Source organism: Anas acuta, chromosome 25 (assembly GCF_963932015.1).
Source record: "Anas acuta chromosome 25, bAnaAcu1.1, whole genome shotgun sequence".
NCBI classification, from domain to species: domain Eukaryota; kingdom Metazoa; phylum Chordata; class Aves; order Anseriformes; family Anatidae; genus Anas; species Anas acuta.
Window position 1 is genome coordinate 2,034,358 of NC_089003.1, and position 20,085 is coordinate 2,054,442.

Below are 20,085 nucleotides of genomic sequence, written 5' to 3' on the forward strand. Positions count from 1 at the left end.
GCAGCCCCACGGAGCCCACGCAGATCTCGGAACCCCCCCCCCCGAGGCCCCCCCATCCCCCTCTGGGGGCCCCTATGGAGCCTCTGTGACCTCAGGGGACCCCCCTGGCACCCCACGGGGACCCCCGAGCCCCCCCCCGGGGACAGAGCCGGGGACCCCACGGGGACCCCACGGGGACACGCAGACCCCACGGGGACCCCTCCACCCCACAGGGACCCCCACAGGATGCGGGGAGACCCACTATGCCCATGGGGACCCCCCCATATGGGGACCCCCGCAGCCCTATTGGGGCTCACGGACCCCACGGGGGGGCCACGCGCGGACCCCACGGGGGGGGCGCACGGACCCCAAAAGGACACAGCCACCCCACAGCACGTGGGGTGACCCCCTTTCCCCATGAGGACCCCCCTTTCCCCACGAGGACCCCCCTTTCCCCACTGGGACCCCCTTTTCCCCACTGAGCCCCCCCCCACGAGGACCCCCCCAGCTCCACGGGTGCCCACCGACCCCCGGGGGCCACCCACACCCCCCCACCGTGACCCCACAGACACCCACGGGGATGCTCAGCGCCCCTTTCCCCCCTGAATCCCCCACGGGACCCCCGCGCATCCCCCTGGGACCCCCTCCCCACTCTCCAGCCCCACAGACGGGGGTCCCACGGGGGTTGGGGACCCCCCCACACCCACCCACCGGTGCCCCCCGGTGCTGTGGGGCACAGCCAGCACCCTGCAGGCCACAGGACACCCGGACCCCATTGGTATTGGGGTCACCCGGGTGCCTTGTAGGAAACTCGCCATTCCCGGTTAGGGGATGAATTGGGGGGGGGGGCGTGGGGCGCCCCCAAAAAGCCGGGTGGGGGCCGTGGGGCCGCGGCCGCCCCGGTGCCGTGATGTCAGGCCGGGGGCGGGCGCTGGCGCAGGTAGATAAAACCGGGGGAAAAACAGGAATGCCCGGTCCGGCGGGAGGGTGGCGGGACGCGGCGGGCGCTGCAGGTAGGAACGGGATCGGGGTGGGGGTCCCCGTGCCCTAAGACCACCGGTTACCGGCCCTGTCCTCCCCCCCGGCCCCGTTTTTCCGTCCTTTCCTTCCCGTCTTCCTCCCAGCTCCTCTTCCTCCTCCTCCACCGCCAACGCCTTGGAGACGCGGGGATCCCGGTTCCACGGCACCGGGGGTTTTTGGGGTCTCTGCCCGCAGGTTGGGGGCTCTGGGACCCCGTCCCCATAACCTCAGTGGGCCTCGGACCCCGTCCCTTATCCGTGGTGGCTTTGGGATCCCATCCCTTAAACCTGGTGGCCCTCAGACCCCGTCCCCAAAGCCTGGTGGCCCTGGAAACCCTGTCCTATGGTGCTGGTGACCTCAGGACCCGGTCCTATAACCCCGATGGTCCCGGTCCCACCACCCCACAGCCCTGCTGGCCCTGGGACCCTCTCCCTTCCATCCCGGTGGCCCTGGGATCCCATCCCTTTAACCCTGGTGGCCCTGGCAACCTGTCCCTTAACAGCGGTGACGTTGGGAACCCTGCCCTATAACCCTGGTGGCCCTCACAGCCTGTCCCTTAACCCCGGTGGCCTTGGGAACCCTGCCCCATAGGACAAAGCCTTGGTCCCCCTGGTTTGTCCCAGACCCCAGGGACACCCCGTGTCCCCCCACTGCTGTCACCTCATCATCGTGGCCATGGGGACCAGGCCACCAGGCAGGGCTGGCATCGAGGTGACCCGTGGTGCCACGGGGCCCTGTGGGGTCCCCAACCATCCCATTACCCCCCAGCCCCTCCATCCTGGCCCTCACACCCCATGCATGGATTGGGGTGGCCGGGACCCCCTCCAGTGCCCTCACTGCGTCCCCATGTCCCCACCCCGGGGAGGTGGCAGGGACCTGGCTGCGTTTTGGGGAGAGGGGACGCAGAGGAGGGTCCCCAGGCAGCGGGGTGGCGACGGGGATGGGGACAGGGATGGGACAGGGATGGGGATGGGGATGGGGATGGGGATGGGGATGGGGACAGCGGTGTCCCCGTACACCGCAGCGCCTCGGCGCGTTGGCACCCTGCAGGCAGGGGCCCGGTGCCCGCCTGGCCGTGGACTTGGACCCCGCGCCGCCGGGAGGTGTTTACGGGGCCGGGTGAATGATTAACCCGGCCCCGGTGTGGCACGGCGGCGAGAACACGGCCCCTGTGTCCCCCCCAGCGCCCCCCTTCCCGGTGCCACCGGTTGTGGCCGCGGGCACCGCGCGTGTGTTACGTGTGCCGCGTGCGCGTCCGGCACGGCCGGGCTCAGCTTGCCCCTGCCTGTCCCGGGCAGTGCGTGCCCGGCCGTGCCGAGCTGTGCCGGGCTGTGCCAGGCTGTGCCAAGCCGTGCCAAGCCGTGCCAGGCCACGCCAGGCCATGCCAAGCCGTGCCAAACCGTGCCAAGCCGTGCCATGCCCATCCGGAGCTCTGGCCGTGTCCCCGCGTCCCCCGAGCAGAGCACCCGGGGCGCGTGGGTGCTGGCACCGGGCACCAGGCTGGGGGCGAGGGCGGCTCAGCGCGGCGGGGGGCCGTGCCCCTGGGGGGGGGTTGGGGGCCGTTCCCACGGCGGGCGCCGGCTCCTCGCCCCCGGCCCCGGCGCGGCCGCCCCGGCGCGGATGCCAGCGCGGTGAGGTGGAGCTGGGAGCGGCCGCCTGAACTGGTTTGGCCGGACCCGAGGTGGTGGCAGGGCTGGGCCAAACTGGAGGCTCCGCCGGCACGGCACGGCACGGTTTGGCACGGTTTGGCACGGTTTGGCACGGTGGCACCACTTGGCACCCCCTCGCCACGGCCCAGTTCAGCCCAGGCCAATTCATCCAGCTCGGCCGGTCTCGCCCAGCTCAGCCCAGTTTAGCCCAGTTCAGCCCAGTTTGCCCACCACCAGGTGACACCAGGCCACCATCCCGCGTGGGGATGCTGTGGGGGGATTCTCGGGTGTCTCGTATGGGGCTGTGCTCCCCACAGGGCTGCGTCCCCTGCTCATGGTGCCAACGCCATCGGGGTGCGGACGGAGGCACCGGGGGCTCGCAGACCCCCTGTGGGGGTGGGCAGGGTCCCCGGGGGGGTGGGAGGGGGCAGGCAGGGCAGCGCTGCGTCACCCCCATGCTGAACTCACGGCGCTCATCACCCAGCGGGTGCCAGGGTGGGCATCCCCCCGGTGGCACCGGCTGCAGCCCCTGCTCTCTGCCCCCCAGATGATGCCATGGACGGGGGGGCCCAGCAGAGCGGCCTCCGGGAGCCCCCCGGGGTGGGCGGCACGGAGCAGGAGGGGGACGCGGGCGAGGGGCCGCCCGCCACCGACCTTAGGCGCTCGCAGCCCCTCTTCATCCAGGGCAGCAGGTGGGTGCAGGGGGGGGCGGGGGGCTCAGCCCCATGGCATGGGGCAGGTGGGGGGCACGGGCGGGGGGGGCTCAGCCCGTTTCTGCCCCACAGCCGGCCGCCGGTGGAGGAGGAGCCACGCGCCTCGTCGCTGCCCTGCATCCCCAACCCCTTCCCCGAGCTCTGCAGCCCCTCCAACTCGCCCATCCTCAGCAGCCTCCCCCAGGGACCCCCGCGCGAAGGCACCTGCCACGTGAGTGCCGGGGGGCAGCAGTGGGGTCTTGGGGGTGGGGGGGGTTCCCGGTGGGGTAACGGGGTCCTGACGGCCCCCCCCATCCCCTCGCACAGCTGGTGAAGGTGTTCAGCGAGGACGGCTCGTGCCGCTCGCTGGAGGTGTCGGCGGGCACCACGGCGCGGCAGCTCTGCGAGATGCTGGTGCAGAGGACGCACGCGCTGCACGACCACAGCTGGGCCCTGGTGGAGCTGCACCAGCACCTGGCCCTGGGTGAGTGCGTGGCACGGCTCGGGCACGGCACGGCACGGCACAGGGTTGGCCCCCGCCGTCTGCTGAGCCCCCCCCCGACCCCGCAGAGCGCTGCCTGGAGGACCACGAGTCGGTGGTGGAGGTGCAGAGCGCGTGGCCCCTCGGCGCCGACAGCCGCTTCGTCTTCCGCAAGAACTTCGCCAAGTACGAGCTCTTCAAGAGCAACGCGGTACGTGGAGGGGGGGGGACCTGGATGCCCCATGTGGGGAGCCGCAGAGCCCCCCCCCCGACCCCCCGCTCGTCCTCCCCAGCAGTCGCTCTTCCCCGAGGTGATGGTGTCCAGCTGCCTGGAGGCGAACAAGAGCATGGCGCACTCGGAGCTCATCCAGGTATGGGGACATTGTGCCAGGACGCGTTGTGGGGACCCAAATGTGCCATGGGGACACAACCATGCCTTGGGGACACAACCGTGTTGTTGGGACCTAACTGTGCCATGGGGACCTGATTGTGCCATGGGGACAAAACTGTGCCATGGGGACCCAAATGTGCTGTTGGGACCTAACCATACCATGGGGACACAACCGTGCCATGGGGACCCGACTGTGCCATGGGGACACAACCATGCCTTGGGGATCCAACTGTGCCATGGGGACACAACCGTGTCGTTGGGACCTAACTGTGCCATGGGGACTTGACTGTGCCATGGGGACAAAACTGTGCCATGGGGACCCAACCGTGCCATGGGTACCCAACCAGACGATGGGGACCCAACCGTGCCATGGGGCCCCCACCATGCCCGGCCACCCCTCAGCCCTGGCCTCCCCCCCAGAACTTCCTGAACTCCGGGAGCTGCCCCGAGGTCCAGGGCTTCCTGCAGCTGCGTGAGGCCGGCCGCAAGGTCTGGAAGCGTTTCTACTTCTCCCTGCGCCGCTCGGGGCTCTACTACTCCACCAAGGGCACGTCCAAGGTGAGGGGTGGGTCAGGGTGCCCCGACCTTGGGGGCAGCGGGGGGGGGCCGGCCCCTGACGCCCCCTCCCTGGCCCCAGGACCCCCGGCACCTGCAGTACTTCGCCGACCTCACCGAGTCCAACATCTACTACGTGACGCAGGGCAAGAAGCACTACGGGACGCCCACCGAGTTCGGCTTCTGCATCAAGGTGCAGCCCCTCTGGGCGCCCCAGCCAGCTCTGCCAAAGGGTCTCTGCCCCCAAAAAGGGTGACAGGGACACGGGGAGGGGTCGCGGGGCTGCCCTGTGATGGTTCTGTCCTCTCCCCGCAGCCCTACAAGGTGCGCAGCGGCACCAAGGGCCTGAAGCTGCTGTGCAGTGAGGATGAGCAGAGCCGGACCTGCTGGATGGCGGCTTTCCGCCTCTTCAAGGTGAGCCCCGGCCCCCCCAAGAGGGTTCTTGGGGTCCCTGTAGCGGGGGTGTGGAGTGTAATGGGGTCCGGGGGGTGCTGGGGGGGTGCTGGAGCGTACTGGGGGGTACTGGGGGATGCTGGAGGATGCTGATACCCCCATGATGAGGGGCTGCCAGTGGGATGCCCCCCCCTCTGATCCAGCACAGACACAGGGGGGGTGCCCCCATTCCTGTTTTTTGGGGGTGGGGGGTCGCTCTCCCCCTATCCCACGGGACCCCCCACTCACGGTGCCGCCCCCCCAGTACGGCATGCAGCTCTACCGTAACTACCAGCAAGCTCAGGCCCGGCTGAGCCAACCCCCCTGGATCGGCCCCACGGCCCTGGTGAGTGCCCCCCCGGCCCCCAGCACAGCCCCTGTGCCGTGGGGGGCTCCCCCCGGCCCCCCAGCTGCCACCAGCCCGCTCTCGCCGTCCCCGCAGCGGAGCGTGTCGGACAACGCGCTGGTGGCCATGGACTTCTCGGGGTGCACGGGGCGGGTGATCGAGAACCCCAGCGAGGTGCTGACGGCGGCGCTGGAGGAGGCACAGGCCTGGAGGGTGAGTGGGGGCGCTGGGGGGAGCGGGGAACCCCCCCACATCGTGTGCTCACACCCGCTTTTTGCTTCGCACGGCCAGAAGAAGACGACGCACCGCTACAGCCTGCCGGCTGCCTGCCAGACCTCCCCGCTCAGCGCCGGTGAGCAGAGCCCACCACGGGCCTCAGAATGGGGTTGGGGGGCACGGAACCCCCCCACCGGGGGTCTCTGCCTTATGGGGGGGTCCCACCTGACGCCCCTCTCCCGTCCCCGCAGCCATCCACCGCACCCAGCCCTGGTTCCACGGGCGCATCTCGCGGGAGGACACCCAGCAGCTCATCGGCCGCCAGGGCCTGGTGGATGGGTACGGTCCGGGGGGGCTCTGGGGGTCTTGGGGGGGTACGGGACCCCTGGGGCACACGCAGCCCCCGAGGGTTATAGGGTCCCAAAGCTCGTATAGGGCTCGCAGGGGAGTTAGGGGGTCTGGGAGCATGGGGGTGGGGGATAGAGCCCCAGAAGGTGTCGGGGGGGGGGGGGGGGGGATTGGGATTGTGGGGGGGGGGCCCGGGGCTGTGGGGTGACACCGCTCCGGGGCTCGCAGCGTGTTCCTGGTGCGGGAGAGCCAGCGCAACCCCAAGGGCTTCGTCCTGTCCCTGTGCCACCTGCAGAAAGTCAAGCACTATCTCATCCTGCCGGTGAGTGCCGCGGCTGGAGGGGGAGGTGGTTTGGGAGGGTTTTTTTTGGGGGGGAGGGTTTTGGGGGGACACTGACCAGGCCTGAGCTGCGCCTGCCCGGCAGAGCGAGGAGGAGGGACGGCTCTACTTCACCATGGACGACGGGCAGACCCGCTTCGCCGACCTCATCCAGCTCGTGGAGTTCCACCAGATCAACCGCGGCATCCTGCCCTGCAAGCTGCGGCACTACTGCACCTGCGTGGCGCTCTGAGCCCGGCACCGCCGGCACGCCACGGCTCGGCACGGCACAGCTCGGCACCCCGTGGCACTGCTGGCACGGTTCAGCACCCCGTGGCACTGCTGGCATGGCTCGGCACCCCATGGCACTGCTGGCACAGCTCGGCACCCCGTGGCACTGCTGGCACGGCTCGGCACGGCATGGCACGGCTCAGCACCCCATGGCACTGCTGGTGGTTCGGCGTAGCCGGCACGGCACAGCCGGCACACGAGGGCACAGCTCAGAGCAGTGAGCTCAGGGGTGAGGGGGCTCCCCCAGCGCCCCCCGCACCCCGGTGCCCCCACACTCATGCACTTTCTCCCCCCTCCCGGTGCCAGGCCCCTCTGTCCCCACGGGACCCCTGGCTGCAGACCCCTCACCCCGAGGCTCAGCGGGTTCAGGGGTCTGCAGCCCTTCCCCCCACCCCACAGGAGCAGGGTTTGGGAGCGGGGGGGGGTCCCCACCATGTCCCCCACCACGTCCCCACAAGGCCAGTTGAACTGTGATGTGTTTTATACCAGTGAGAATAAAGGTTATTTTTTCAGACCTCCTGTTTCTCCCTCTCCCAAGTCAAACAAATCAGAAGCTGTGCACATCCGGGGGGTGTTTGTGGGGGGGGGGGCGTCCCTGCCACCCCCTCTGTGGCCAGGCGCGTGGCTGGCAGTGTCCCCACACCCTCTGTGTCCCCGCAGTGCCCCAGGACCCCGCACAAAGACCCCTCTGTGCGCCCTGGGCACCACGTGCGGCTCAGCCACGCGGCCCTACAAATCCCTGGCCTGGGGGGGGTTGGGGGGGATTAATAGCGGACAGTGGGGGATTAAAGGCTGGGATTTGGGGGGGCCGGGGCCGGGCCAGCTGCTATTAAAGCCCCGGGGCTGGGGAGCGAGGCCAGGGCCCCGCCATGGCTCCCAGGACGGTGCTGATCACCGGCTGCTCCTCCGGCATCGGGCTGGCGCTGGCCGTGCGCCTGGCACGGGACAAACAGCGCCGCTTCCGAGGTGAGCCAGGGGAGGGGTCCCTGCACCGGGATTTGGGGGGGGGGTCCCTGCACCGGGACTGAGCTCCCTGTGCCCCCAGTCATCGCCACGGTGAGGAACGTGTCTCGGAGCGGGGCTCTGGTGGCGGCGGCGGGGCCGGCGCTGGGCAGGACGCTGGAGATCAAACAGCTGGACGTGTGCGACGAGGGCTCCATCCGCGCCTGCCTCGACAGCATCCCTGGGCGCCACGTTGATGTCCTGGGTGAGCCTCGGCCCCCTGGTCCCATGTGTCCCACCGGCACCCTGCAGCAGTGGGGTCTTGGGGACGTGCCGTGCACCAGGGACCCTCGGTGTTGGGGTCACCCCATGCCCCAGGAGCACCCCGCGTGGTGCTTACCCCATGCGCTGGGGACCCTCCGTGCTCCAGGGACCTTCCATGCTCCCAGTGCTGGGGACCCACTGTGCCAGGGACACCCCACACAGCAGGGAGCTCTGGGCCAGGGGTACCCCATGCGCTGGGGACCCTCCATGGTAGGGACACACCGCACCAGGGTCCCTTTGTGCCAAGGACACCCTGTGCCATGGGGACACCTTGTGCCATGGAGACACCCTGTGCCAAGGGGACACCCTGTGCCACGGGGACACCTTGTGCCACGGGGACAGTGCCAAGGGACACCCTGTGCCAAGGACACCTTGTGCCATGGGTACACCCTGTGCCAAGGGGACACCCTGTGCCATGGGGACACCCTGTGCCAAGGGGACACCCTGTGCCAAGGGGACACCTTGTGCCACGGGGACACCCTGTGCCACGGGGACACCTTGTGCCATGGGGACAGTGCCAAGGGGACACCCTGTGCCAAGGACACCTTGTGCCAAGGGGACACCCTGTGCCAAGGACACCCTGTGCCACGGGGACACCTTGTGCCAAGGGGACACCCTGTGCCACGGGGACGGTGCCAAGGGGACACCCTGTGCCATGGGGACACCCCGTGCCAAGGACACCCTGTGCCACGGGGACACCCTGTGCCACGGGGTCACCATGCTGGGCACCCCCCGGGCACCGGGGACCCCTGCCTGGTCCTGATGCCCCCGCTGCCCGCAGTCAGCAACGCCGGCGTGGGGATGATCGGACCCCTGGAATGCCAGAGCCTGGCCGCCATGCAGGGCCTGATGGACACCAACTTCTTCGGCCTCGTCCGCCTGGTGAAGGAGGTGCTGCCCGACATGAAGCGGCGCCGCAGCGGCCACATCGTGGTCATCAGCAGCGTCATGGGGCTGCAGGGTACGGGGGGGACCGGGGCATCCAGGGGGGGTCCTGCCCTTCCAGCACAGCCCCACCAACCCCCTCCTCACCCAGGCATCGTCTTCAACGACGTCTACGCTGCCTCCAAATTCGCCGTGGAGGGCTTCTGCGAGAGCCTGGTGGTGCAGGCGCTGCGCTTCAACGTGGCGTGAGTGCCCGGAGTGGGCGGAGGGGCTGAGGGAGGGGGGGGCTCAGCCACCAGCATCCCCAGAGCCCCCTCCCCTGGCAGCATCAGCCTGGTGGAGCCGGGGCCGGTGACGACGGAGTTCGAGGCCAAGGTGTACGAGGAGGCCGAGCGCGCAGACTACTCGCAGACTGACCCCGAGACCGCCGAGATCTTCACCAAGCTCTACCTGAGGAACTCCAGGGACGTCTTCGCCAGCCTGGGGCAGAGCCCCGAGGACATCGCGGAGGTGATGGGCGCACCTGCCCGGGTGGGCTGGGCTGGCCGTGAGAGCTTAATTAGTGCTAACAAGGAGCAGAGATCACAGCTGGATCACCTGGGCTGGCTCCTTCCTGACCCTGAGGTCCCCTGGGGCTGAGCCCTGCTGGGGATGGAGATGGGGATGGGATGGGGATGGAAATGATGGGGATGGGATGGGGATGGGGATGGGATGGGGATGGAAATGATGGGGATGGGATGGGGAAGGAGATGGGAATGGGATGGGATGGGAATGGGGTGGAAATGGGGATAGGTTGGGGATGGAGATGGTAGGGATGGAGATGGGATGGAGATGGGAATGGGATGGAAATGGGGATGGGATGGGGATGGAGATGATGGGGATGGGATGGGGATAGGGACGGCGGTGATGGGGATGGGAATGGGATGGAAATAGGGATAAGGGTGGGAATGGGGATGATGGGCTAGGGTTGGGGAAAGCCTGGGACTGGGATTGGGGATGGAAACAGGGATGGGGTCAAGGGGGTGACGGGCTCAGGAGGGGGTCAGTGACGTCCCCGTGTGCAGCACACGCTGCGGGTGATCGAGGCGGCCCGGCCACCTTTCCGGCACCAGACCAACGCTGCGTACACGCCGATGGCCGCGCTGAAACATGCCGACCCCAGCGGCGCCCTGATGACCGACGCCTTCTACAAACTGGTCTTCAAGTACGACGCCGTGCTGCGGCTCGGCCTCCGCGCCATCCGCCTGCTGCGCTGGAAAGCCCAGAAGGTGCAGGCGGGCGCCCGGCTGCTGGGCTTCAAATAACGCCCGCGGGCCCCCAGGGGTGGTCCGGGAGGTGTCCGGGGTGGCGGGGTGGGGGGGGCTGCACGGTGGCGAGGGGCAAGCGGGGCCAGGACCCGCGCGGTTTCACTTCCTGCTCCCGGCCCCGAAATAGCACCCACGGCGGCCGTATTAAAATCGGGAGTGGTATTTTTAACCAGCGCCGGGTGAAAAAGCGCAGCGGCTTCCTCCGAGAGTGCAGCGGCCGTGACGGGGCTGGGAAGGGCTGGCAGCTGCCCCCCCCCCCTCCCTCCCCACCTCTCCTCGCCTCGCTACCCCCTTCCCCGGGGGCACCTGGCTCTCCTTGCCCAGCCCCTACACCCCCTGGGCATGCGATGCCACGACCCCCCCACCCCCCCACCCTCCCTCAGCCACCACTGGATGCTGTGGCCTCCTCCCCGCAGCCTCTGCTGTGGGGTTGGAATTGGTGCGGGGGGTCCCAGGCGATGGGGGAGCTTGGCCCACCCCCCCTGTGCCATCCTGTGCCGAGCCCCACAGCACTGGGACATCAGGAGGGGGACACCGGGGGGGCTGCAACACTGCGCTGCCGGGCTGGCTGCTGGGTGCAGAGGGTGCAGGAGCTGCTGCAGGGCCGGGAGCTGGGTGCACGGGGTGCACGGGGTGCACGGCGCGTCCGCAGGGTGCAGGGTGGGTGCACGGCGCAGGGGCTGGTGCAGAGCAGCTGCGGGTGCAGGGTGGGTGCAGCGTGCACGGCGGGGTTGGGTGCTGGGACAGCGGGGAAGGGGAACGGGGTGGGAGGGGGGGGGATGTAGCAAAAAAAAAAAGGGGGGGGGAAGCAGCAACCCTGGGCGCGGGGCGCTGGCGTGTGGGCGCTTGGCGTGACTGCGCCCGGGAGGTGAGCGCAGGGGGAAACCGCAGGGAGGCCCCGGCATGGTTCAGCGCCGCGCTTCTCAGAAGCCTTCCTGGCTCCCACCGCGCTTCCCGGCGGGTGCAGGATGGGGCAGGGATGCACATGGGGTGGGGGCACGCAGGGCAGCCCCCTCCCCAAAGCCCCCAACCACCAGCAGCCCCCTGGGGCCGGCAGCAGGCTCAGCACCAGGCACCGGGCACCGGGCACCGGGTCCTGTCCTGTGCCACGCACATGGCCCCCCCCGAAGTCCGGATGGTTCCTGGCACTCTGGGGACAGGATGGAGGGGGAAATGTGTTTTTTTTTTTTTTTTCATGATTTCCCCCCCTTCTGTCACACACACACACACACACACATCTCGCTCAAGTTAATGACAAAGCGGCCGTGGGGACAACGGCCCCCCCGTGGTTATGGCAACGGCGCAGCACCTGCGGGACGTGCAGGGGTGACATCAAAGCCGGCGACGGAGACGCAGCCTCCCCCTGCTGCGGTTTCTGCAGATTTGACTAACTTTCTCCGCTCCGGGGGGCAGGGACGGGGGGGGCTGCATTTGGCCCCAGGGAGCAGCGAGGGGGGGCCCCCGGGTGCAGCTCAGCAGCACAAAGCCACAGGGAATGGGGCAAAAGGAGGCCAGGACCCATGGGATGCCCCCGGCCCTGAGGAGGCAGCAATGGGGCAGAGCCCAAGGAGGGGGGTGCAGGATCAGCCCCAAAGCCCCTCGCAGCGGAGCTGGGGGTGTCCACAGGCCTTGCCCTCCCCCCCCCCCCCAAGGTCATACCCAGTCTCACTTCCAGCTGATGTGGGAAGAGGGGGGGACAGAGCAGCAGGAGGGCAAATCTGGAGCTGGTGTGAGCTGGCTCCGGGGCACCAACAGCGGCCAAGGAGCCAGGGCCCGGCCGCGGAGCATCGTCCCCATCCCACCCCAGCCACCACGGGCGCAGGGTGGGGGCTCAGCCCCGGGGAGGGAAGCGGGCTCTGCTATAAACAATCGTCTGCCGGGACTTTCCTTTCCCCTGCGTGTGACGACTGCCAGCTGCCCCCCGCACTCTCGCTCCCCCGAGGATTTCGCCGGCCGCCCAGGTGCGCCGGCTCGCTGCGATGCAAATGCGGCGCCAGATATAACCCCGGCGAGGGGACGGCGCGGCACGAGGCTCCCCGGGGGGGCACCGCTTCCCTCCCGGGGTACCGAGGGGGGGGGCATCAGGCGTGACGTGAACCCGCTGCCCCCACCGCACGGGTCGCAGCCACTGCTTCAGGCACCTCGGTGGTGCCGGTGCCGGGCACGTGGCCGGGTGCAGGGAGCACCCAGAGGTGTCCCCTCTCCATCCGCCCCAGGGGGGAGGCGCAGAGGTGGCCCTCCCCGTGCACCCTGCAGCTTTTGGGGGACACCTCGGACCCTGGGGAGGTGCCGGATGGGATGGCGTGGAGCAGCCTGACCTGGAATTGGGACAAAAAGGAGGTGGCGGTGGCAGGGGCACCGCTCGCCCTCGCCTCCTGGAGCTCCTCGGGGGGAGCCGGAGCGTGGCCAGGATGCTCGGGATGCAGCTCAGCGCCGGGCAGGGCTTGCCGGGATTTCTCATGCGTTACGCAGCGTGTTTCGACACGACGGGGCAAACAAGTTCCTCTCTGCCCTATCATAATTACGGCATATCAGATGATAAGGATCTGGCTGTCATAACACCAACCGAACTCTTGTATAAGCCTGGTGCTTTAGAGAGGGGGTTTGGGTCTGGGCACTGAGGTTTTTTAGGGTCAAAACAGCCCTCATTCAGGGAAAAGCCAAGCCAGGGGTGCGCCAGGCTGTGGGATTCAAGGCCACAGGTCGCTGCTTCTGAGCCTGTTGGTTGGCACGGGGCTGTCGGTGCTGGAAAGGTTTCACCCCAGTGAGGGGCAAACACCTCCAGCTGCTTGCGTCTCACCAAGGCTAGGGAGGAAGTGAAGGTCGCAGACAGGATGGATCCTCCGCCTGCCTTTTTTTCCTTTCCCTTTGTTTCGAGTGTGCCCAACCTGTGGTAGGTGTCAGGAGAGCACAAGCTCAGTGTGAGCACCACCAACCTGCTAGGGCAGGGGTAAGGAAGGGCTGCAGGAGGCTGGTGGGAGCCCCCCCGGAGTGTTTCTGTCTGTCTGGAGCCCCCTGGAAAGCTCGAGCCCACCGGCAGCTGGAGCAGCCACACGTCCCTGGGCAGATCCAGCCACCCTGGGCTTGAGTGTTGCCTTCCCTCCATGCTTTTTGGGGGCACCCCCCTGCATTTTACAGGGCAAACCATCAATTCCCAGAGGAAGCACCCAAGCAGGATGGACCCAAAGGGCGCGTGCCCCTTCCCCACACCGCCAGGAGGATCCATGTGGCTGCAGCACCCCTGGGCACACCGGGCATCACCTGCAGACGCTCGAGATCCCAGGCACAAACCCAGCCCCGAGTATTTTCCACGGCTGCAGCTCAGCCCCCAGCTGCTGCAGGAGCCCGGTTTCGCTATCGCTGCGCTCAGCAGCGGGGTGAGGAGGGCGCCGCTTCCTCCACGCGGTGCGGAGCAAGTCCCAAGGTCTGAGCCTGCTGCCACGGGCACGCTCACGCAGCTCCTGGGGAATCCTGCAGGAATGGATCCCCCTCTAACTGGGCAAGCTGGAATTGTCCCCCCCACGCTCCCCAGATACTTGTCCTGCGCTGGCTTGGGGACCCGAGGAGCGCACACCTTGTGTCAGGGAAGGGCAGCTTTCCTTGGCCCGTGCCAGTCCCCACTAACCAGCAGAGCCACGCTGCCCGTTCTCAGCAGCTGGAGGAGCAGCCCGCGTTATCTCTGCACCTCGGAGCGTTTCAGCACTCGGCTGCAAAGCCAGCTGGCGCTCTGCTAACCACAGCCACCGCGGTCAGCCTGGCAGCTCCACACAGAGGCACCACAGCTATGCGCCGGGCGCAGGTTTCATTCAGCTCTTTGATCTGCAGATCCACAGGGTGATGGACTGCCCATGGCACTCTGGGACTGCTCCTCTGGACCATTCCCATTAATTTAGCCAAATTTGCCATTTGTGATCTAGATCTGAACACTGTTATTACCTCTGCTTTCACGGCTGTACGGAACGAGCTTTGGCCAGGGGAGAGCAGCAGCTCAGGTCCCTTTAACTATCAGGTGCATGAGAGAATTTATCTAAGTTCAAAACATTTCCCTAAGTTTTGAAGCACCAAAGACTCAGTTCTTCTGACTAAAAGCCGGTTTCCTGAGCTTCTTCCCTGCTGCCTGGTGGTTAGGAATAAGCTGTCAGCAAATTAAGAAACGAAGAGCGACGGAAGAAACAGCTGCTGGAGCATGCTGCGAGAGACTGGCCCAAACAGAACTCGGTTTCACACCAAAATAACCAAACGAGGGGGGGAATTAATCAAGCTCACAACACACCGAAGTGTTGCTTTTTGTTTTTGTTTTTGTTTTTCCTGTTCTTGTGTCAGGTGATTTGCAAAGCCCTTCCTCTGCGCTCAGGGACCAAGCCGGGGCCGGGCTGTGGAAGGGGGGGTCCCTGCTGCCGGTGCCTGGCACAGGGTGGGCACAGGGAGCCGCAGGGACACGCTTGGGAAGCACTTAGCGAGCAACACACAGCAGATAAATGCACAGAAATACTTATTTTTTAATAGGTGACTGGGTTGAAATTCCACAATATGCCATTGTTCAACAGCAAAGCTGTACCGAGGTTACCGCTCGTTAACTCCAGAGCGCACAGGCTGATCCCAAACAATTTTCTCCTCTCCTTAACACGATGCTGCCCGAGTAGTGGTGGGAGAGTGGCGCCTGCTGGGCCCGCTGCTGCCACAAGCTCCCTCCTTCCCTTCAGACAACCCAGCATCACCAACACCGAGCTTCTCGGAGGCTCCGTGGTCGATTGCTCACCTTGTTGGGGAGCAGGGGGAGGTGGCAGAAGCCCTGCCCAGCGGTACCTGAAGCGCAGGAGTAATCTGAAGAGTGTTTTCAAGGATTCGGCAGCGACGTGAGACAGAAACCGGCGGTGCTGCGTGACATACATTCAGCAATCTGGGGAGCTTCCTGTGCAAACGACGAATTACGTTTTGCTATGTGTGACATTATTCATTTCTGCTGAACCGTGAGCAGCGTTGTCACCAGCCGCGGCAGTCGCCTCCCCCGTGAAATGGCAGCACGAGGGACGGAGTTATGGCACGATTCACGCTGAAGCTGGACGTTGGCCTAAGCCTTCCCAAGCCCCGGCTGCTGCCCAAACGCCGTCCTCGGGTGATCGGGGTTAAGCCCTTTGAGAAACCGCAGCCTCGCTCGGTCTCCAGGATTGTGGTGCTGTGACAAGGGGTGCTTGCTGCTCACTGGTCCGGGCTTTCTGATGGTTATTGGAAACGATCCTAAACCTATTTTATGGCCACGCGCATAGCATCAAACAGGATAGCAAAATCACTCTCCTTCCTTACCCCCAAAGATGAGCAGGGTCTCGCACTCCTACAGTAATTTAGGTACCCACGCACTCCGCAGGCAAACTAGTTTATACTTCTTCAGACACAGCCTTACTGGGAAAAATGAACGTAATTTCCATTTTTGTACCTTAAGAATTAGGGAAAGTCCTTGAGCTAAGGTGAAAGAGCGAGCCTAGGTCAGAGGCAGGAAGGAAATTCAGCATTTCTTGACCCTTCGCACCCACCCAGGTCTCTGTGCCCCAGCCTTCCCGCGTGGAAAGGGATGGATTGCCACAGATATTGGCTGGCACAGCAACATCAGAAAAAAGTACAAAAGCAACATTAGTATCAAAACGTACAATGGCTGCAAAGAGTCCATCAGAACACACCTAACCCTACATTATACAAAAATACTTTGCAAGGAATAAACACGCACTCAGCAAAACTGTTATCAAACTCCTATCTCCAGCACAGTGACTAATAATACAGCTGCAGAGCAATGATTAGATTAAAAGAACTATTTTAAAAACCAGCTTCAAAGTAATTGTAAATACTCATTTTGCAAAACAGCACATTTCGCGCCGAGGGATATCCCCACGTAAAACCAGACACTGCAATTGAGCTGTCAGCTCCCACACGTTCGTCTATGCAGATTCTCACGGTAGCTGCTGTCGGGGCTGGAGTCACCCGGCCCCGAGCCCGGTGCCTTCCAGCAGCCAGGACTGGTCGGGGACGGCAGCACGGCCACGACTTTGGGCACCCGGGCCAGGCAGGAGCAAGGCGGGGGCAGAAGCCACAGTGTGGTTTCGTCCTCGTTCTTGGCACCCATCAGACGGGAGGACTTTCCACCAGTGAAAATCGGGATTTCCCCCAGACCGTGCGGAGGAGCTAGCCGATGATCTCACTGGGTATCCCAAAAAACGCGTATTGTTAAAAAAAAAAAAAAAAAAGACAGCCCCAAATAGGTCTTGTTTCTTATTTTGCTATCGGTGAGTAAGATGCGTGTGGGGAGTGACTTCAAAGAAAGTGAACAGAAGGGTAAGAAAAATGCAAGTGTGATGGGACCGCGTGCTCTTAAGATTTTTGGGGAAAAACCTTCAAAAATGAATTAACAACCCCTCCCAGATGCATGTTTTCCAGGTTACAGGGATTACTTATTTGAAGACCATTGGGATTGTAACAGCAAGAAAAAGCTGCTCCTAAATGCTTCTACCTCTACATCTGACCAAGCAGAGAAACTGGCAGTAGGGAATAAAAACCTTTCGCACTGTTAAAAGCATACAATATAAAAACAAATGCACATTACAAAATAAAAACACCTTAAAACTGCTCTTAATTTTCACAAAAATAAAGTTCATATAAAAATCGGTCTCTGCTCCTGGTATTTATACAGTACCACTCACCACAGCAGCTAGACGTAGATGCTACAGAACACTGAGTAATTTGTAAAAAATAAAAAAAAAAATAATAAGAAAAATAAAGGTGTCTCCTCACTCTTGACACTCATTTAAAAACTGGCATAGAAAAATATTCAAGACGCTTCTTTATACTACTTAAAAACCAACCAAATGAGCCTCCCCTGAGATCTGGCAGAAAACCGGTGACCCTGGAAAATCAGTCCTTTTATTTGAGCACTACCCTGTGCTCTCCTCGTGCTATATGCGAGGAGAATTCGTATCGGTCGTGGCTCCTGTACCCGCAGACGTTGCACTCGAAGGGGTCGCGGAAGCCGTGGCAGCCCATGTGGATGGTGAACATCACATAGTCCAGAAAGAGGACGCGGCAGTGGTCGCAGCGGTAGACCCCGATGGCCTCCCCTTCCTTGTTGATGACCTTAAACGCGTCGCGCGGGCATATGGCGGGGGGCTTGATTATGTCGTAAGGCCTGGGGAAATCCTTCAGGGACTGCAGGCCGTTGCGGGCCTGGGCAGGGAGCTGGCTTTGATGGAAGGCGGGGTTCTGCCGCTCCTCGTGGTTGCTGTCAGTGTCTGTGGAGTCTTGGCCGCTGTTGTTCGGGGAAAGGCCTCTGTCGGAAGACAGGCTTTTGTCCCTGAGGAGGCCGTGGCTCTTCTCGGCCTCCTGCGGGGTGCCGTTGGGCACGTCGGCGCGGGTCAGCGGTATGGGGTACAGGCTGCTGATGACGGGAACCATCTCAGAAGTGGGGGCCGGCGGCGTCTGCACGAGGGGGCGCAGGGCTTCGGCCCCGAGGTAGGTGATGGCGTTGTTTATGGCCTGGTCCATCATGCGTCCCTGCATTATGTCGCTTTCCTTGTCGTACATGAAACCTGAGTTGTAATTGACATCAAAGCTGTGTCGCTTCTCACCTGCAAGAGAGGAGATGCGTTACCAGGGAGGTCAAAGCAGCACTTATTCAGCTCTGTGAAGCTCTTCCAAATGGCAGGAGTCTCTGGACAGCAAAGAGGAATGAAATATTGTCTGCAGAAAAGAGATATTCATGTACAAAAGCAGGTTTTTGTTGACTTTTTTTTTTTTTTTTTTAAAGACCAGGCTTGGAAGCAAAAATCTAATAAAGGAGGTGGAGAAGATGGTTCCTGAACGAATCATCAACAAATTTTTAAAATTATTCTGGGATTTAAGGGAAAGGAGAGCATAAAGTAAAGTTTCCAGAGATTAATTACTCCCATCTTTTTCTAGAAACAAAAAAGTTAAGTAATCATTAATGAAAATACTCGCGGAAGAGCTAACTGATAATGAACCAAAATACTCCATTTTTGGTACCAAGACTTCAACCTCTCCTTCCTGGCTTTGTCCTGAGAAGCACACTCCTCTCCGACAGAAACGGTGAAGACAAACACTGGCTGAGATTTGGTGCGGTTTTCATTACTTTTTCCCCACCTGATAGAGTCTTTTACGTATCCTTATACCCTGCAATCGATTCCCCCCGCTATCTCAGGGCAATTACAGCTTCCTCTGCACCAGTTTTCTTTGAACTCTGTACAGGTCTTCAGACAGCCTAACAAGGGCAGCTCTGCGTGTGTGTACAGAACTGCACATTTAGGGTCATTTATATGGGGCCAGCAAAGGAGGAGCAAAACAAAACCCTGTCTGGGTGTGCTGGTGCTTCGCAAGCTCTCGATTAGACGGTGTGGGAGGAGAGCTACGAGCACGTCTGAATTTCTGCCCATGTCTTCCCAAAATAGGGGTAAGGCACGGGAGGGTGGTGTGGGCAGCACACTGGCACTAGTTTTCTCCATGCCAGGTGCAAGGAGGAAATAAAAGTGCACCCCAAAAGAACCAGAGTCACTTTTTCATGAATAGCTAGAAGTAACTGAATTCTGTGGTTTACATAAAACAAAATCGTTCATAGCTTTTAAGAAAAAGGACCAGACCAAATGTTTCATGTGCAAGTGACTTGCAACCATCAGATCCACTAAATCTTTTAGTTACGGTAACTGGAGTAGTGCAGATGTTTATCAGTCACCTGTCAACACCATGACTCAATGTATATGAAACTCTTCAGGTTTCACTGCAGAGGCAGAAAACCAGGAGCTCACGTTTCTCGTATAAAACACTCAAAAAGGTTAGCGAACCACAAGAGTGTAACTGCTTCCAACCCTCAACAAAACTTGTGATCCATCTTTACACAGAAGGAAACAAAATGATATAGCACATCGGCGTGACTCATACAGCCAGCTCCAAGCAAGTGAGAACTGTGAACAAATTTGAAATTAAAAAAGTAACAAAAGCAAAAATATACAGGACTCCCTGTAAATCTGGGGCTAGGAGTCACTGACTTAAGATTAAAAAAAAAAAGGCAAGGTATGATCCCTGAGGCTCTCACTCTTTTGTTATTCCACTGTTCTCGTAGCATTTTAAAATCCCCCACATAGCCTATTTGGGCTGTATAAATTCCCAGTTATATCAAACGGAGCACAAATACCCAGATGCTCTTTTGGCAGACAGTCACATCGCGTTGCTGCACACTCTCTGAAGGCCTCTACATGGCACGTGAGAAGGGGGCTCCCTGTCTCAGCAGGCACCCCATGGCAAGCACGCTGCTGCCTTCAGTGCCTCAATAGGATGCCAATATTTAGGTAGGACAAATCTGTATGAAAGTGCCACAGAAAACGCCAAGCATTTATCCAGAATAATCCAAAGCACGGCAGGGATTTGCAAACCCACAGATGGGGGGGACCACTCTCGATTCGCCACCACCACCTCCCCTCTGTTGAATACAGCAAACCTGCCAGGGAACGGGACAAAAAGCAGGAGCAGTGCTGCGGTCAGAAACAACGGCGTTCAGGCCAGAGAAATTGGGATCAAAGATTCAGAAAAAGGGAAAGCAGCATGTGGCAACTGGGGGATGAGCAAGACAGACTCTGCCTACAGCCGTTGATGTTTTATTTTTGTAGCTGGCAGGACAATTTATTAATTATTCTGAGTGAAGTTGCTATCTGTACCACAAAATTACTGCAAAATACTAAATTAAAAATTAAATTTACGGGGTTCTCTATTGTTCACTTACAAAGCAGCCACCAGTTAGCTGAATATCTTTCCTCTTTTTTTTTCTTGTCTCAGTGCAATGCAAAAAGCTTTCCCCTTCAAAATTCACACATGAGCCATAGCGTATGACACGTTCTCATGTGCTGCTCACTGATGCT

At 62.2% G+C, this 20,085-nt stretch overlaps 3 protein-coding genes across 15 annotated transcripts in view; 2 read left to right on the plus strand and 1 right to left on the minus strand.

The window, feature by feature from the left end:
* Nucleotides 1-562: 562 nt before the first annotated feature.
* Nucleotides 563-6,809, plus strand: GRB7 (growth factor receptor bound protein 7). 4 transcript variants are annotated; one of them, XM_068660918.1, is made up of 15 exons: nt 563-992; nt 3,196-3,340; nt 3,434-3,572; nt 3,668-3,824; nt 3,911-4,032; nt 4,115-4,192; nt 4,633-4,770; nt 4,850-4,960; nt 5,083-5,181; nt 5,465-5,545; nt 5,642-5,758; nt 5,840-5,897; nt 6,013-6,100; nt 6,338-6,431; nt 6,535-6,809. In XM_068660918.1, the coding sequence occupies exons 1-15, from the start codon at nt 890-892 to the stop codon at nt 6,679-6,681; spliced, it is 1,677 nt and encodes a 558-aa protein (XP_068517019.1). In that variant the 5' UTR covers nt 563-889; the 3' UTR covers nt 6,682-6,809. The 4 variants fall into 4 exon arrangements, with proteins under 4 accessions (XP_068517019.1, XP_068517020.1, XP_068517016.1 ...); XM_068660919.1 differs by having other exon boundaries at nt 568-992; nt 4,913-4,960; nt 5,837-5,897; XM_068660915.1 differs by having other exon boundaries at nt 572-992; nt 5,837-5,897.
* A 640-nt stretch (nt 6,810-7,449) lies between these two features.
* On the plus strand, nt 7,450-10,421 carry LOC137844543 (retinol dehydrogenase 8-like). Of its 2 annotated transcripts, XM_068661001.1 has the most exons (6): nt 7,468-7,685; nt 7,765-7,926; nt 8,767-8,946; nt 9,022-9,115; nt 9,197-9,380; nt 9,935-10,414. In XM_068661001.1, exons 1-6 carry the CDS (start codon nt 7,589-7,591, stop codon nt 10,172-10,174), a joined length of 957 nt encoding a protein of 318 aa, XP_068517102.1. In that variant the 5' UTR covers nt 7,468-7,588; the 3' UTR covers nt 10,175-10,414. The 2 variants fall into 2 exon arrangements, with proteins under 2 accessions (XP_068517103.1, XP_068517102.1); XM_068661002.1 differs by lacking the exon at nt 7,765-7,926 and having other exon boundaries at nt 7,450-7,685; nt 9,935-10,421.
* Nucleotides 10,422-14,652: 4,231 nt separating this feature from the next.
* IKZF3 (IKAROS family zinc finger 3) overlaps nt 14,653-20,085 on the minus strand; it is a 35,820-nt gene continuing 30,387 nt past the window's right edge. For all 9 annotated transcript variants that reach the window (XM_068660992.1, XM_068660990.1, XM_068660987.1 and 6 more), the window contains one exon: nt 14,653-17,787. In XM_068660992.1, coding sequence (XP_068517093.1) covers nt 17,087-17,787 — 701 coding nt within the window. In that variant the 3' untranslated portion in view covers nt 14,653-17,086. The remainder of the gene's footprint in view (nt 17,788-20,085) is intronic.

Bases quoted from the DNA above. Each gene is read 5' to 3' on its own strand.
- GRB7 (XM_068660915.1), top strand. From the start codon at position 890: ATGTCAGGCCGGGGGCGGGCGCTGGCGCAGGTAGATAAAACCGGGGGA. The intron at 5,759-5,836 runs GTGAGTGGGGGC...TCGCACGGCCAG, and splicing joins AGGAGGCACAGGCCTGGAGG to AAGAAGACGACGCACCGCTA. The intron at 6,101-6,337 runs GTACGGTCCGGG...CGGGGCTCGCAG, and splicing joins CGCCAGGGCCTGGTGGATGG to CGTGTTCCTGGTGCGGGAGA.
- LOC137844543 (XM_068661001.1), top strand. From the start codon at position 7,589: ATGGCTCCCAGGACGGTGCTGATCACCGGCTGCTCCTCCGGCATCGGG. The intron at 9,116-9,196 runs GTGAGTGCCCGG...CTCCCCTGGCAG, and splicing joins GCGCTGCGCTTCAACGTGGC to CATCAGCCTGGTGGAGCCGG. The intron at 9,381-9,934 runs GTGATGGGCGCA...CCCCGTGTGCAG, and splicing joins GCCCCGAGGACATCGCGGAG to CACACGCTGCGGGTGATCGA.